Below are 17,012 nucleotides of genomic sequence, written 5' to 3'. Positions count from 1 at the left end.
TTTCTGCTGGCACACAATTTGCTGCCGAGCGCCAATGCAGGAACCCTTGAACCATGGTGGAAGGGTGTTTGCATTGATGGCAGGATTGTTTGTGTAGGAAGACCAGCCTTCCTGCACAAAAACAACCCATGGAGGTCTTTTCCTTTCTGTGTGTGCTACACATAGAAAGAGGAAACAATTGAAGAGATATAAAGATAATTATCCTGGTTATGCATCCCCTGGGGTAACGTGCAGTTTTGACCCATCCCCAGGTTTACAGATCCTTACAAATCTGGGAATGTGTTAAAACGCGTTGGAAAACCCACTGCAACGCCCGTGGAACCCCCCCACACAATGTACGGCAACGCACCAACTTGCACTGCATTGCTCAGACTTGCGCTACATTGCCTTACACCATATCTAGGAGGCCATGAAAAGCCACCCAAAAGATCATTGTGAGACCTCCCAACCAACCACGATTTAATTCAGTGGCTCTCTCCTTTCACACAGACTCTTGCAATGCATTACCTAATAGAGGTTTCCTAAATTATTGTATTGCATTTTCCATTGAGTAACAACTTTTTAAAATGTATTTATTATTCATTGAAGCTGCCTGTTATTTTTTATGTAGCTACCTGACGGTGTATCAATTATGATGAATGATGTTCCGATATCTCCAGTTACATGCAGTTGTAAATGCCAAGCTGTCAGCGTCCCATGAAATATAGCATGGCTTGCCTCTGATGTCGTGCAATAAAGTTGCAGCCCATGCATTTCAGCTATTATACCAAGGGCCACTGGAAATATGTAATTGTGCGGCCACATCAATTTTATCATAATTATAGATTTGCTGCATTTGCCACATAATCCTTCATCTGGCGCATAATCTGCAAATTTTACCACAAATTATTCTTTTTACTCAAATGGTTTAAAAGTTTCTAAAAAGCAGAAACCAGTGTTGCCGCTCTGTAGAAGGCCATTTGTAAAGCTGATCTGGGCACATTTCTGGTGCTTATTGCCATAATTGGGTGTTAAACTGGTACTAATGAGGTGCAACCACAGATTGACCATTTCTCTGGAGAACATTTGTGGTTGTCAATGATAAGGACTACCAGGTTCTAGATTTTTTTTCCCAGGAGGGTGTCCTTACGCCTACAAAATTTTGATTTGGGGGGGGGGGGGGGGGGGAGGGCCTTGACATCAAAAAGTTTGAAGACCACTGATGTAGACAAATCGGGCTTCATGCCAAGTAGAAGCACTTGCCACAATCTCCGGAGGTTGTACGGAATGCTCCATATGACGCAGGAATCCGCTTTTCAGCAGACAGCATTGATGGTTTTAACACATCAATGGCTTTACATAGTGGCCCTACTTGTTCATGGTACTGCACAGGTTGGGCTTTGGCTCCAACTTTTGCAGCTGGGTGAGGCTGTTGTACAGGGAACTGTAGGCCCGTGTTAAGGTAACGTTGTCCAGACCCTTTTACCTGCAGAAAGGCTCTAGACAAGGCGGTCCTCTGTCCCCTTTGTTGTTCGCCCTTGCACTGGAGCAGCTGGCACACAGGATTCGGAGAGACCCAATGATCTGGGGCATAGAGGAGCCTGGGGGGGTGGGAGGAGAGAGTTTTGCTTTATGCAGACAAAATCCTCCTGTACCTAGCAAGACCATACCACTCCATGGCATGAGTCCTCCATATTTTTGAGTTGTTCTGGAGTTACTCAGGATATACGATCAATTGGACCAAATCAGTGGTTTCCCCCATTATCGGGCCCTCGCAAAGGACAGATGCGATGCGCAGCCCCAGTGGTGGGAGAGTGATCGGAGTACTTATGCATATATATATATATATATATTGGGAGACCACAGGAAGTTTCTGAAGAAAAACCTCGAACCCTAGATCGGCTGAGTGCCGACGTACGCCACTGGTGTACTCTCCCATTGTCTCAAAGGGGCAGTGGCCCTTTTTTAGGTTTCATGGGGGTGGCAGGGCAGAGCCTTGCTCCGCCTCTGTGAGAGATCTTGTAAATACAAGGATTTATAAAAGGGACTCCATCCAAGCCCCACCCCTCTTTTCCATTGGGTAGCGTCTGCGTTTATGTTAAGCGTGGCTTCCCAATGGCAAGGAGTGTTTTTGTGTGCCACCCTGTCCGTTTTTCGGACAGCCCCTCCGGACACCATGGCCTAGTTTGTGGCTGTCGTGAAGACTTGTATCTGCTTGTTTATTTTAACAAGCAGATAAGATCATTCTTCAGTACAGCCGTGAAGCAGACGAGCTGTTCCGAGCACTTCCCCCCCATCTCTTCTGTTGGGAAGGGTCCTTAAAGACCTGCGATGACGTCAGCAGTTGGGAAACTGCATCAGCGCTGCTGAAATGTATTACATTTCCATCCAAACTGCTGGGAAAGAAAACAAATCTAATGAAGGCTGAGGCGAGGGGCAGTGGATGAGGGGGGGCATTAGTCAGTGCCCGGCCGGGGCGAGGTTGTACAAATGAACGCAGCCTCTGCCAACTCCGGGGATTTCTGCCTCAATTAGCCAAGGATCCATGTCCACGCGCTGTCCTCGGATGACGTGCACACACGGACCGCCGGGGGGGGGGGGGGGGGGGGGGGGGGGACTGAGGACGTTGCGACTAAAGCTTATTAGCTGCAGCGGACACCTGACCACGTGCAATGAGAGGCCTGGAGGAGCTCCGAGCACAGAGGCAGAGACTGCACCTAAGCCCGCCCGTAGGGCAGGCTCCAATTTCATGGGCGATTCTTCTCAGTAAAAATAATAAGATGACATTTTATTAAACACTAGCGGGGGCAGGCTACGTGTAAAGCTCCGAAGGGATTGCTTGCATGGCAAGAAGGGAATCCAGTGTGCATTCAGCCCTTGACCTCTCCGCTGGAAGGATGGGACCATGCCCATTCAGTGCATAGCCACTCTGCTGGAAAGATAAGGCCTTGCTCCGTGCATAATCAGTTACTAGCCTCTGCATACAGGGTGCAAGCCCTTTAAATACTTGGCCTTTGTTTAATGTGGTGCCCTATGCAGGCGAAAGGAGTGGAGTCTGCTTGCCCATTCAGTCAATGTCCTCTTGACTGGGAGTGTGGGGGAAGAAAGTGCCAGATTACACTGAGATCTATCCTTTTAAATCAAGCCGGCACGGTATTGCGTACAGTGGATCTGAAAGCTGCTTTCTTTGTACGTGTATTTCAGGATTTGTGTCGGATCAGTGTTGGATCCTCGGTTTTGACCTGCACAGCGCTGCGGGGTGAGACCCTCTGTTAAGGCGCTCCGCTAACCAAAGCCCACAGATGGTCATCTAAGCACTCGAGACACAGGACTGGTCAATGTCTTCTACCTTTCAGTGCAGGCTTTGTTTACACAATCCGGAGTGAGGCTGGCACCGCCCACATCCTTGCTGATTGGCCACTGGCATTGTTGATAAACACTCTGCCGATCCTGACGAGAAGGTAGCACTATGGGAATTTGCACCAAGCGGTCACAATAGTGCATTCCCCCTGCAATGGTTTCTGAATGTTACTAGGATCTGAGTGAAAACTAGTTTAACGCTATAGAATAGATACAATAATAAATGCGGTTAAATAAGCGCAGTGTGTACTTGTGCTACACATGGTCATTTCTTATTTGTAGCATCCAGTGCCGGCCTGATGTGGCCCAGCGAGCTGCGGTGTCCCACCTGGCTCCAGGCACATCCAGCCCGACGTGAAAATACAAACACGGTGCCGGCTGTACACCCGTCTAACTGAACATGCATGACGGACTAACGGCCCGTGTCAGAACGCCTGGCACTTCTTGATCTTAAATCCAGACTGTCACCAGCGGGGGCTCGCGAGCCACTGGCCTCAATCCGGATGCAATTGCATGCGTTTATTGTACTGCCTTGTTTTGAGTATTTCATGGGTGCCTCAAGTGGTCGGCGAGCGTGAATATCAATTTTTGTTGTCAAGAATATAACAATAGAGCACCAATCGAAAACAGTGCATGGGGTGAAAAAGTCATGAGGTACAATATTTAACTTTTGCATCCTCCAACTTCCACAAACTCTTAGCCCCGCCACTGGGCTTTGCAATACACTCTACTGAAAGGTGTCGGCAGTGATGGTTTATGAACGGCGAGCAGTTCACACAGGCTCTGGTTGCAACGTTTCTTGGTCCGAGCCTTGAGCCCCTCACGGTGGAGGAGGCTTTAGGACAATCCTGATTGGCTGAGAAGCCCAGCCCCTGCCCGAGCACGCCGGCCACAACCGCCCCCGTAATGTTAGAATTTGAAGAAAAATGGTGGTAATCCATTTGAATCCTCAGTTCTCAGAAACAGAATGAAGCAAGACATTGCAGTGTTTAGGCGACAGATATTTACCTTTCCGTCTTTTGACAGCCTAGCACCTCACGCTTTGTTGTGGATAAGATGTGAAAGTTTAATTATTTTAACCCACCAGACGAACACAAAACACTAGCATCATTTGCTAAAAAAAAAACCTGCTGTCGGATCGGCGTCGCAGCTTTATGCAAAGACTCCTCGTGGGAAATGCTGAATCCGCGCGCGCATCCCCCTCCTCGGCTCCTGTAAAATCTCACCCTGCGCACCTTCTCGCTGACTGGATCTGAGCACCACCCATCTCCCTCCCCAGTCTGCCCCATCACCCCTGTGTCTCCAGATCTCCAAAAACTATTGCTGGTCCCTTAGTTTGACCCCTCCTCACCTTGAACCCCTGCACGGGTTCACAGCCTCTCTCCCTGCAGCACCTCTCGCCTCACCGTAACCCGAGCCTGTGTGGTCTCTCCCTCTCTCATCACGAACCGTCTCGCCCACCGACACTCCCTCCCTGCAGTTCGACAGCCTCACATCCTTCCCGTGTGCAGCCTGCCCCCTCAACCACCCAACTTCAACTCCTCCGTCACCCACCCTGTCATACCTCCCATCGCCCCCTCCCACCTCACCCGTCAGCCCCTGCATGCTCTCACTCTCCCCTCATAGTCTCGCGCCCTTTCCATTGCATCTCTCCCCTGCCTCACCCCACCCTGCATCTCAACCCCTCATAGCCTGCATCACACTCCTAGCGGCTGACCCCATTCACGCTGACAGCTAGCAGTGATTGACCCCTTCGAGCCCTGCCTGTCGGTGCTGCTGGGCGCCATGCCTGCCCTCCTCCGGAGCAGATACCTCACTCTGCCCTACACATCTACCCTTTGGGACTGCCCTTGTACTCAGCACCACTGCCCTGCACCTTCCCACAGGGGGCAGCAGCACCCCCGACGCCCGAAGAGCCCTCGGGAGGGTAAATTGACCAGAGAGAAACTTTTCATTGGAGGAGGGAGGTGAGTTTAAAGGGCCGAGCATGACGTCACGTGGGAAGCTGCGGAAGGAGAGAGGGGTGCCGGTGGAGTACAAGAGCCAAGTCAAGGGTGACTGCCACCCCACTTGGGGTAGGTGTGTGTGTTTGAGGCCTAGGGAAGGGGGGGGGGGGGAGCTGTGGTGTCCATGAGCAGGAAGAGGCAGACATCCATATGCTGCGAGGTCCACACACCCCTCTCAGTGCATCTCCCCCCTGCTGCCAGAGACTGAGGCCTTATACACCTCTCTGTGCATTACAACCCCCAGCTGCCAGAGAACTGTGGTCTACACAGCTCTGTTAGTGCATCTCAAGCACTCTACTGCCAGAGTCTGAGGTCTACACCTTTCTCTCAGTGCATCTCCTCCTGCTGCCACAGACTGAGGCCTTATACACCTCTCTGTGCATTACAACCCCCTGCTGCCAGAGAACTGTGGCCTACACAGCTCTGTTAGTGTATCTCAAGCACTCTACTGCCAGAGTCTGAGGTCTACACCTTTCTCTCAGTGCATCTCCTCCTGCTGCCACAGACTGAGGCCTTATACACCTCTCTGTGCATTACAACCCCCTGCTGCCAGAGAACTGTGGCCTACACAGCTCTGTTAGTGCAACTCAAGCACTCTACTGCCAGAGTCTGAGGTCTACACCTTTCTCTCAGTGCATCTCCCCCTGCTGCCAGAGACTGAGGCCTTATACACCTCTCTGTGCATTACAACCCCCTGCTGCCAGAGAACTGTGGCCTACACAGCTCTGTTAGTGCATCTCAAGCACTCTACTGCCAGAGACTGAGGTCTACACCTCTCTCTCAGTGCATCTCCCCCTGCTGCCAGAGACTGAGACCTTATACACCTCTCTGTGTACAACCCCCTGCTGCCAGAGAACTGAAGCCTACATATCTCTCTTAGGGCGTCTCAAGTTGCAACACCTATTGCATTGTAACCCGTGTACCAAGGTGTGCATATTAATGCACATCTTGTAGGTTTTGTAAACACAAAGTTAAAGCACTGTAATTACAATGAAAATAGCTCTCAACATCTTGGAAATAAAATATTTATTACAGTTACATAAATGTATGCCATTGCATTAGAAATCCATTATATTTATGTTAAAAAAAATTAAAAATAATCACATTAATAAAAGCCATTACCAATAGATCACACTCGTGTAAATGCAATAGATTTTGCATTTACAAAACTTTTAGCTATTAGCATTTTAAATTACAAAGCCTTTTATTGATAAAGAGAAACACTGGGTGAGGAGTAAGATGTGTAGGCTATGTCTTGATATAAGAGTGGAGGTGGAATGTTGAACGGGGTATTTCGCTTTCTGCCTGTGGATGTAGTGTGGTCAACCTACCTGTGCCTTTAAAGCTACTGAAAGTATGTCCCTCCCTGCCGGTCACTTATGGAATAGCTGTGATGTCGGGGCTGCACCATGTAAAAGACTGCATGTGATCGATGTAAAGTATGGTCTTTTTTTGTTTGAACAATGTTAATAAAAAGATTATTATTATATTTTTCAAACGCATGAATTCTCATGGAGTGCTTACTACTAAAGAACAAAATAGTGCTTTGAAGGCAAGCAATGGAACCAGAGATGCATGCCAATCAAAGCGCTGGTAAAGGAGGAACGGCCCATGTGATGCCCAAGTACAAGTTTGACAAGCTGGGGCACCAATAAGAAGCAGGCGAATGACTGACGCAATGATAGCCGAACAAGGATAACTATAGGCGAACTCCCTACCCTTCTTCAAGCGCCTTGAGACCCTCTGGGTATGTAGCGCGCTATACAAATCTTTTGACTTGACTTGACATCTATGTTCACACTTAGCTCCAATACAGCTCGCAACAGACAATATACGCATTGTCTAGACACTGGACGAAAAAGCTTCACATATGAACTCAAAACACAATGGCAGCATCTTTGATGCTCACGATAAACTTCTTGTGTGAATTTACAGGGTTACTGAAAATACTTTTTTGGGAAATAAGGTCAATTTGTTGATACTCGTGCGTAACCACTTTCCACTGAGGGACCCAACTAAAGTGTCACATTGATAACGGCATACTCTCCAAAAGAACATTTTCAAATGTTTATTAGATACATAAAACCATGGTCTACTGCAACATACAATGCATTAGCTCCAATATGATTTTAATCAATCATCTATACACCTTAATACTCACGTAGATTCCCAAAAGAACAGAGCCCAGGAAAAAACGCGCCCTTATATGGGGACTGTTTGCATAGCAGGTGTTACCCAACAACAAAGTCCACCGAGCACACGTAGGTACGAACTCGGGTCAATGGACGGAAAGTATCCTTTCACCCCCTTATTTTCTCTGTGTACTTAAATGCTATAAAAGAAAAAAAGTACAATAACAATTCATTCAAGAGATTAACGAGCCAGATATACATGAACATTAAATAAGAGATAAAGCCACAGAAAGGGGCTGCACTGTCTCTATACAAGGCGCAGATCAGCATCGTCACCTGTAAGGAAGAACGGGAAGACCGTGCCTGCAAAGGAGGCATCGAAGAACGTGTAGAGGTGCTCCATGGTGTCAGGATTGAATACAGAAAGTCTGCCTTGCATGTAGTCTAGATACACTCCCAGCTTCCTTGGATTACTGCGCAGGGACAAATCTGTTATTTTAGGGTAAGTGTGAGCCAAGTAGTCCCCGTTATCTTTACCAACAACCCAGACTCCTTTTTCAGGTGGCCATGTAAATCCTTCCTCCCTGCTCACAGACTCCTCCATTAGCCCAACAAGCCACCCACTTCCATCCTGCAGCACTTCCACCTCCCAGTAATGCCTCCCTGATGTGAACCCTTTGACCCCGAGCACGCAGGGGTAACAGATGAATCTCTTGGGTGTGTTTGGTATGGGCAGTTCTTGTGTGATACCTCTCACCCGCTTCCGTCCCTCCGACAGCACAAGGCAGCGATTGGCGGTGCGGGCATCAAAGGTGACCGCGCCTTTGTAACACTTGACCTCCAGTTTCAGATTCTGAAACACCACCTCCCTGCACCGCTTCAGGGTTCCTTCAATGTCCCTCAGGAGTTCCCATGCTGGCTCTTTACACTTCTTTTCCAGCTCCGAAATCAGGGTACTGAGGGAGGCAGCCCCATTAGACAGCTTCACCATGTCTGTACTCTCTACCTGGGTTAGAACTCGGTCTATGTCTGCCATGATACACTGTAGTTTCTGCTCTTTGTCTTTCAGGAGGAAACGGAGGCCCTCAATCTCAGACACGATGTCCAGCTTGCTGACTTCCAGCTTCTTCATCTGCGCTTTATATTGTTCGCCGTTGCGTTTGGCCTCCAGCAGGCCTTCCATCTCTTCTGACAGAGGGCCCAACCATCTTTCAAATGTTTCCTTGTAGAAAAGTAAACACAGTTAAATAGTGTACACACTTTACCCAAGAGAATGTAGCAGATGCGCCCCTTTAGTACAGTTCAGCGATCCACTTTTTAGTCGGTGTAGTACCAATGGGACCATTGGCGCTCTTCTGCTGCACAACATTTTCAATAATTCTAGTACTTTAAATAATTACATGCAATAAAGGGTAAAAATACCCGGTTGACAACAGGTGCACTGCTCGTGAATATTTAAATAAGAAATAAAAACAGCATTATAAGGAGGCGGATCACATCTAAGGGCAAAGTAGTCGAATTTAATACACTATATTGTTTGTGTGGAGCCATAGCCCAAATGCATATCAAATAGCTCGAATCGGACTTCCAGTACGAAGAATGCCAGCAAACGTCAAAAGACAGAACCCCAGCGATAAGAATGCTGCACTGGAACCTAGTAGAAGTCTTACAAGCGCCACCCCATTTCCAATTAGCCAAGAAATGAAAGCGGCGAGATACACTACATGTCAGATAAAGCACTAAATCTAAGACTGCATTAAAGATGTGACAAGTGGTCTGCAAAAGAAAAAGATACATATAAAAATGTTAACTGGTATGTTACTGGAGGATTTATCAACAAGGAGTAAACTAGAGTCGATATAAAGTCACTAACTATCTCTAAGGAAACATACTGTAAAAAATGAAAGTTAATACTGTATAGCTCATGAATCAAATGCCCCAGCTTACAGCTCACCATATTGTATAAAAACAACTCCTGATTATATTCTACGAAAAGAATGAATGTCGTGAAGCATTATTACTGCTTGAAGTTAAAAACCACTTCACTAATGAAAGATGTTAAAATTTAGTCATTTGCAGTTTTAATTACACTGTAGGACTAGACCATTGGCTGGTTATCAGATTATATGAAGATCTGAGCTTTTATTTATCCAAAGTACTGTAATGAAAAGAGCTGACCAAAAGCATTGCTATGTATATATTTAAACTGGATTTTTTTATGGGAGGGCCGAGGTTACAGGACGATGAACAGACCGCTTAAAAGGTATCTAGGTGAGTCTTCAAAATAGTGTTTGGTCCTTCCATAGCAAGAGAATAATTGGTGGCAAGTAACATTTTAAATAAAATGTGCCCAAATTAAATTCTCTTTCACTACTGTAATTTCGTATGCAACATAAGTTGTTAAATACCTACATAGCTCACAGAACGTGTTGCCTATTTTCCATTGGATATATATATATATATATATATATATATATACATACACACACACACACATATATACACATACTAAACTGCAGTCTAATTCTAGTGGGTATGACAGCCGTTAACTACATCAGAAAAAGTATTTGCAATGCAATCGGTCTAGTCTTCAGGACCTTATATGCATTTAGCTATGCAGCACATTAGCCCGGGTGCTGAAACATCTACTGCTATTTAAAATGGGGAGAAAGTAAGCACCAAACTGCAGAACACGCAGGTATGGGAACACATTTAGAGAAATACTGCTTATTAGCAGGAAATTGTAATGTCCAAAGTTCTATTTTTAAAATAAAAATCAGCCCCTCGGTGGTCACATCACTGAAAATACAAGATTTGGAGAAAGAAAATAATGTATTGTCTACTGGTGCTCATTGAATACAAGTTTCTATGGCCTGGAATCTAGGAAATGCTAAAGCGATTCTGGTATTTTACCAACCCCTACTGGTCGTTGTCTATCAAGACCGTTAAATAAAAGCAGTTGAACAGTAAAAAAAAAATAAGCTACGGTAGAAGCAGACCAGTCCTAGGGTTAATCTCCAGATGCCACAAAGTACATACAACAGCTCTTCCAAACAGTGCAAGCGCTGTCTATGCTTGACCTAAAAAGGGGATACCCTATGTGAAAAATAGATGGCTCGCCGAGAATTTGGTAACAAAATAATTCAACAAAAAAATCCTCTTGACCTATACTTCTTTCTAGCAATATATGTAGTCAAATGCCTACTGAGAAATCGGATTCTAAAAGTCAACCAGGTAAAGCATGCGCTCAACTTCATGTACTGACGTAACGCTGCGAAAATACCTTTTCTGCTATCTCGTTCAATTTTATTGGCTGCTCATCATAAGCGCATTGCTCATATTTTTAGTGTTAGTGTTTTGAATTACGGTTCTCCAGTGCATTCATTTTAATGTTTTATAAAACAATTAAAACCAGAGATTGAAGAAAATCTAAAATACTTTAAACTGCATCCTGTCTTCCAAAATGTTCTTAGAAAAAACAAACCACCTCGCCTGTCCCATAGCAGTACTTTAGTTTAAATATCCCACTTTCAAAAGATAAGGAACATTTAGCTTCGATGGAAAATCAAGTGGAATCCCAATTAAAACTATGTAAAGTGATAATGGATAGTAACTTAACTATAAAAAAAAAAGTACTTTGTTTGCTCCATAGGCATTTACTGCAAGTCTTTATGAAGCACAGAAAACAGTCTTGTGTGAATTCTTTTCTCGTGTCATTTGCCATGTTAAAAGGGGCTCCTAAAGTGCACGAATTTATGGTCTAACATCTTCATGAACTGCATGAGACAACTTTCTCGTGACCGTGTCGAATCATTCTATAGTTGGTGGGCCATTACAGAGAAGAGTGGATTACTGGAAGTAACTGTATCTGGACCTGCATGATCTTATGCCTCATCTGAAATACAAGCACCGGCTCCCAGTCAGGCAAGGATTCCCTTTTAAACTCTTTTAGGTCGAGTCTCCTACACGGGTTTGAGCAAAACCATAGAGTGTATTGGAGCCCACCGACGACTCCCCTTTGGTCTGCTTTCTTGGTCACTCCTTTTCCCGCTTCTTTAGTGCCCTAGCTCGTCAATCTTGGGCTGTCCCTCCCATGGAACATTGCCTCTTTACCATCAATCTGACTGGCATTTCTGCTTTACCTACTTGCTTTTCACGCTGAACTTTGTGCAAAGCACCCCATGAGGGCGGCTTTCTGCCGTTTCAAACCAGCATGTCTCTCCTCCCAAAGTCCACCCTTCTGCGCTCGCCTGTGCAAGACTCCACTGTATTTCTCTCCATTCTCTCGCGCGGACTGTAATGTTGTTCCCTTCCGTTACTTGGCGGGACAACCCCTGTTTTCGCCTTCCCACCCGTGTTGTTGGCACGTTACCCAATGTGCCACCCAGTCCCCCATTGCATACATTTCCCTCTCGCAAGCTTTTCCTTCTTTTATTTAAATTCGGATCGGTAACAAAAAAGCTAGCATGCAGAGTAGCCGGGAGGGGGGGGGGATTATATATTCGTTGTGTTAGTTTATAGGAGTGATGCGAGCGCCTACGAAATAACGGGGATGTATTCAAGTAAGGGGCATCGCCACAGCTGATCAGAATGGCTAATCGGTTAGAATGGCGAGGCCCATTGAGTCAGTGCTTGTGCCGTTTTTGGCCAGTCAGTCTGACTGGTCCCATGTATATTCAGCACATTTCTGCTGCATCAACGCTCTATACTTCTCTCTCTCCAACAGCTAACAGTACACATGTTCCGCTCCATGGTAGTTGAAAAGAGTACCTTCTCCCCACTTGTAAGTGTGTATGCCATTTGCGAATCGGGGGTGTCACAAAGGTCTAGGGACCTTTTCTCGTTTGAAACTCCTGTATATTATTCCCATAAGATCTCACATTGTTTACATGTATAGTCGCTTCCTCGAAAGGATTGCAGTCACCTTGAACCTACAAGTGCTGGAGGCAGACAGAAGACATGGATCTTTTGGTGCGGCAGGGAGGGCTATCCATGCACAGGATAACAAGCGTCCACGGTTGCGATTAGGACCAGGAATACGAATATTTTGTCGTTTTACTCCGCTTCTACTGCAGAGCAATCACGCACATCATTTTGGCACGTACGCCAATAGTTTATTTAAATGCTACATTTCCATTACCTCTTTACAAGATCAATCTAAACAAACAATGCGGTAGGGCATTCCTTTGAGGAGCCCGGCCGGCCTACAGCCCTCTCATGCCTGCACTGGACCCCTCTGGCCCGACACGACCACCCTCATTACCTTGTAGGCCCTGGCCGCCTCGCCCGCGGGGCGCACGCAGTGGGACCGGTGCTCCCTGCACCGTACGCACCCGGCGCAGACCAGCGCCTGGTCCTCCTCGCAGAAGAGCTGCAGCGGCTGCCCGTGCTTCTCGCAGCGGGCCTCCTCGGACACGCAGCGCCGCTTCACCATGTTCACGATGTTCCCGAGCTCCCAGTTGGGCCGCAGGTCCCTCTTGTAGGAGGCCCGCCGGCAGCGGGGGCAGGGGAGGCACCCGCCGGGGCCCTCCTCGCACACCTCCACGCAGGAGCGGCAGAAGTTGTGCCCGCAGTCCACGGACACCGGGTCCCGGAAGAAGTCCAGGCAGATGCAGCAGGTGACCTCGGCCTTCAGGTCCGGGAAGCCGTTGGACGACATTGTGGCAGGACCAGGTCACAGATCCACCGGTGCCCGCTCTGAGGCACTTAATACTCGTGGGTCTCGCGCCCTTTGTTTATAAAGTGGAGCTGCGAAGTCCTGCTCTCGCGAGAGGCTAGCGGGCAAACAAGCGCAACTTCTCTTGAAAAAAAGATTGACCGTTCCTTTAACACCCCCACCCAATCGTGTTCCACTTGATGTGCAGGTCTTTCCCTCTGTATAAATGCATTTCCTGTAAGAAACAGCATACATAAACACGCCTCTGATTGTTTAAGACGTTGTTCACCCACAGCATATGTTAATTAGTAACTTGTTCCAGTTTGTGGGCAATAGAATTGATTGGGTTGACTTTTCAAGTTGTAGGCGTTTCTTCAATGTTGAGGAAAGGATTTTAATATTCCGTCAAAAATATTTAAAAGCTCATAGCAGAAATGTTACCCAACCGACGAAGCAGCGTTCTTCTCCGTGAAGGGTTTAAGGGGTGGTAAAAACGTCATCTACAAGCCATGATGCGAGGCGTGTACGCGTGTCAGTCCTCTTTTTATCTCTATTTGTTCCTTCTTTGCCGTCACCTTTTATCAGGCTGCACGCACCACGGTCCCTTTTATGCGTTCATGGTTTCTTGCTTAACTACCAAGGTGAGGTGCGCAATGGTAGTCGGGAGCGTGAGCCAGTCCTCCCTCGACGTCTAGCGCACCCTGCCTGACTTTCAAAGGCCGCTCTATTTCCTCAGTCCCTTCTTTAGTTCATGCTGAGCAGGTGGACTGTGCGCAGGCGTAGTGAGCGCACCCTGCCTGGCCCATGGTGTCAACCTGTATGTGCGCAGCCGTAGTAAGCGTCCCCGCCTGACTTACGTGCCCTGTTATACTTCCGCAGTCCCTTCTTTAGCTCATGCCGGCCTGAGGGACCTGTCAGTGTGCGCAGGCGCGGTAAGCCTGTGCCGGAGCTCGCCGCACTCTCGTTCCTTTCACCCGTGTCCGGGCGGAGCAGCCTTTGGGGAGGAAGGAGCCGAGGGTCCGCCGAGAGCACCGAGGTGAGTGTGGGGGCCGGGACGGCAGCGGCAGTGGGAACACTCGGCCAGGTCCTGGAGCTGGGCTCGGGGCGGCTCTGCTTGGGTAGTTTCCAGGGGGTGGAGGGTCCTCCTGTCAGCATCTCGGGGGTGCTCGTGGGTAGGCCGGAGCTGGGAAGGGGCAGTCGTGACGGGTCTGTCCACGGGTGGCAGCCCCTCTCTGCCTCGGTGGAGGGTGACAGTCGGTTCCGTGTGCGTTGTGCAATGAGTTCCCAGGAAGTGTGTGCTCTGGGCTCTCCCTTTGACTGGCTAGTATTGTAATTGCATTTATCGCTTATTGACGCAAGAGATTCAGGAAGCCTGTAAGGGATTAGTGGTGAATTAATATGGTGAAATGTGAAGTTATTTCAGTGGTGGATATTAGTCAGTTATTTGGAGTGAGAAGGATAGTGGAGGGATAAAAGGGAAGAAAGGTTTGCATTCATATAGCACTTGTTACCCCTGATGGGTGTTGAAGCGCTTTTCTGGCTAGTAGCACGCTACTCCGGAACCCATAAAGGATTAGTGTTGAAAATGAGTATAGTGAAATATGAAGTAATTTGAGTAGTGGATATGTTAGTCAATTATTTGGGTAGAGAAGGGTAGGTGGCGGGATAGAAGAGGGGAAAGGTTTTTATTTAGAGCTCACATGTATTATTATTTCCTTTGACTTGGAGAAGGGAAAGTAGTCTCTCCTCCCTGGTGAAATGTTTCTCGACCTTTCAAGCGCTGGCTACTATCTTCTCTCTTTAATTATCTTAATTAATGTTGGGGCCCAGGGAAAGATCTATTTTAGGGCCAACTGTTCAGAACATATTTGAATTTTGCTACACATTTTATGCTAATCAAAGCCCACATGATGCCAAACATTAAGGGATTATACTTTCAGAAATGGAATCATTCTAAAATAGCTAAAGTACTTCTTGCACTGGGTCACACAAATCTTTAGAATTACACTGTGTATAGGGAGGAAGAGTGAGAGGTAGATGTTAGCAGAAGAGGGAGAGTGTTTGTGAAAAGGCCAGGGCTTGAGTTTGGGTACCACGCAGGTGGAGGTAGATGTTAGCAGAAGAGGGAGAGTGTTTGTGAAAAGGCCAGGGCTCGAGTTGGGGTACCACGCAGGTGGACTGCGTCCCCCCACTTATTTTACAGGGAGCTCGATAACTGGAGCCACACATTCACTGTTTTGCCTCTCTGGGGCAAGATCGAAGCTCATTCAGAAAGCTGCTCACGCGCTGGCTACTCTGATGCAATCGCATCTAAGGGGTTGAGCAAAGGGAGGCAATGAGTCTGATGGTGCAAGCCACCTTTCGTAACGTCACTTCCTGTTGTGACGTCAGCATCCCCCCACTTCTTTTTTTAGGGCTTGTGCCCTAGGATGAGGCAATAGACAGGTGAGGTAGAGAAAAAGATCACTTTCCCATGGTGCCCTTTGGATGGCGGGGCTCCTGTTCCTTTTGTATTTGGGTTATTTCTTGACTTCCCCCTCGTTTTGTGCTCTGGCTGCTTGCCAGGCCCTTCCTCCTTTCTGCTCTCTAATCGTTGTGAGTCTGCCTCTAGAGTGATTTGACTGCTCCCCCTGTTCCGAGATTGCCTTTTCCGGACCATTGTACCCTTCCTCTCATGGCTTTCAGTCCAGGTGTTGGGTAGAAAGATGGAGGATGTGTCCTGTATTTACTCCAGGTTTAGTCTGGGCTAGAACCTCTCTTAAATATGTTTTTTTCGATTTTCCCCCACTGGACTCCTTGGCCCAAGCAGCAGTGATGTGCTTCACTGGTGTGGGAAAGCTTATAAATCCAAATCTCCACTTTCTCCTTACTTTAAGAAAATAAAGAAGGGCATTCCCAAGTTCCGTTTATACGTGTGACTATATTCTTTTAAACAGTCCTTGTCAGCAAAAATGGCCATATGATTTCCCGACGCATTCAGGAAAACATCGAATTTTCCTGTAACGTGCATTAAAACAAAATAAAGTTTCTATAGCTGTTCCAAGTACAATTGCCTATTAGGAAGCACCTTTACTGAGCTATTAAAAGTATATGCACTGGTTATTTTTTTATTTTATATTGCAAGCTTATGGTTGTCACATTTAGGCTGCAGCTTCTATATATTTTTTTGTGGCATGCATTTGTAACAAAAATAATTAAAACCTTGCACCAACTTGCATGGCCAGACCTTTTAACCACTGTTTGTATTAGTGTGGCTTCGCATAGAGTAAGACCTGCAGTAGAAAGGCAGAGTCACAGTGCCGCAAGTGGCAGGCATATGTGACCATCATGGACCAACAGGCTGGTTCTTATTTGTGCTAATACCTGCGGCAGTGAGCCTCAGGGTTGGGTATGTGTCTCCCATGAGGTGCAGGTTGAGCCAGTTGAACTGATCCAGTGTAAAGCTATTTAGACAAGATTGTATCTTTATGTATAGTTTCACTTCTGTATGTGTTCACCTTTTTGGCCAGTGTTGTGCTGTCCCTTTAAAATGTTGTTGTATTTGTTTTAGGAATTTCTGTATGTCTAGCATGCACACGCACACAGGTGTGTTATCCAGTGCTTAGAGGAGAGGGATCCCCAGACTCTTCTTGGTATCATGACTTTGTCGACCAGGGAGTTTATGTCCAGTTGGGTCCCTGTTTGATAAACAATGTAGTAATTGTTAGGTGCTACCCAGATGTGATCCAGCGACTCCATACACAAGTGTGATTCTGTTTACTAGGTCCAGATAGCTTACAAGTGTAGTGATTTTCCAGAAAGCAAAGAGAGAAGTAGTTGTAATTGTGTAAGATATGCCTATAACAAACCTCAATAGGGTACTGCAGTGAGTAGACGGCA

The 17,012-nt window shown here is 46.9% G+C and overlaps 2 protein-coding genes across 3 annotated transcripts in view; one reads left to right on the top strand and one right to left on the bottom strand.

Annotated features, from left to right (window-relative positions):
* Nucleotides 1-7,533: 7,533 nt before the first annotated feature.
* Nucleotides 7,534-13,138, bottom strand: LOC147709634 (E3 ubiquitin-protein ligase TRIM39-like). The gene is made up of 2 exons (XM_086925526.1): nucleotides 12,741-13,138; nucleotides 7,534-8,699 (listed from the first exon to the last, which is right to left on the bottom strand). The coding sequence occupies exons 1-2, from the start codon at nucleotides 13,134-13,136 to the stop codon at nucleotides 7,785-7,787; spliced, it is 1,311 nt and encodes a 436-aa protein (XP_086781652.1). The 5' UTR covers nucleotides 13,137-13,138; the 3' UTR covers nucleotides 7,534-7,784.
* Nucleotides 13,139-14,006: 868 nt separating this feature from the next.
* DNAJC5G (DnaJ heat shock protein family (Hsp40) member C5 gamma) overlaps nucleotides 14,007-17,012 on the top strand; it is a 188,950-nt gene continuing 185,944 nt past the window's right edge. Inside the window, exon 1 of one of the 2 annotated variants that reach the window (XM_086928154.1) lies at nucleotides 14,007-14,169. The gene's annotated coding sequence lies outside the window, so the exon portion shown is untranslated. The remainder of the gene's footprint in view (nucleotides 14,170-17,012) is intronic. The other variant, XM_086928152.1, reaches the window with a different exon arrangement.

The sequence above is a fragment of the Lissotriton vulgaris genome, chromosome 6, assembly GCF_964263255.1.
Source record: "Lissotriton vulgaris chromosome 6, aLisVul1.2, whole genome shotgun sequence".
NCBI classification, from domain to species: Eukaryota; Metazoa; Chordata; class Amphibia; order Caudata; family Salamandridae; genus Lissotriton; species Lissotriton vulgaris.
Note: the sequence above shows the minus strand (reverse complement) of the source record. Positions and strands in the feature narration are given on the sequence as shown.

Excerpts from the sequence above, each read along its gene's own strand:
- LOC147709634 (XM_086925526.1), bottom strand. The coding sequence starts at position 13,136 with ATGTCGTCCAACGGCTTCCCGGACCTGAAGGCCGAGGTCACCTGCTGC. Across the intron at positions 8,700-12,740 it reads AGGCGGCCAGGGCCTACAAG|GAAACATTTGAAAGATGGTT; the intron begins GTAATGAGGGTG and ends CTTTTCTACAAG.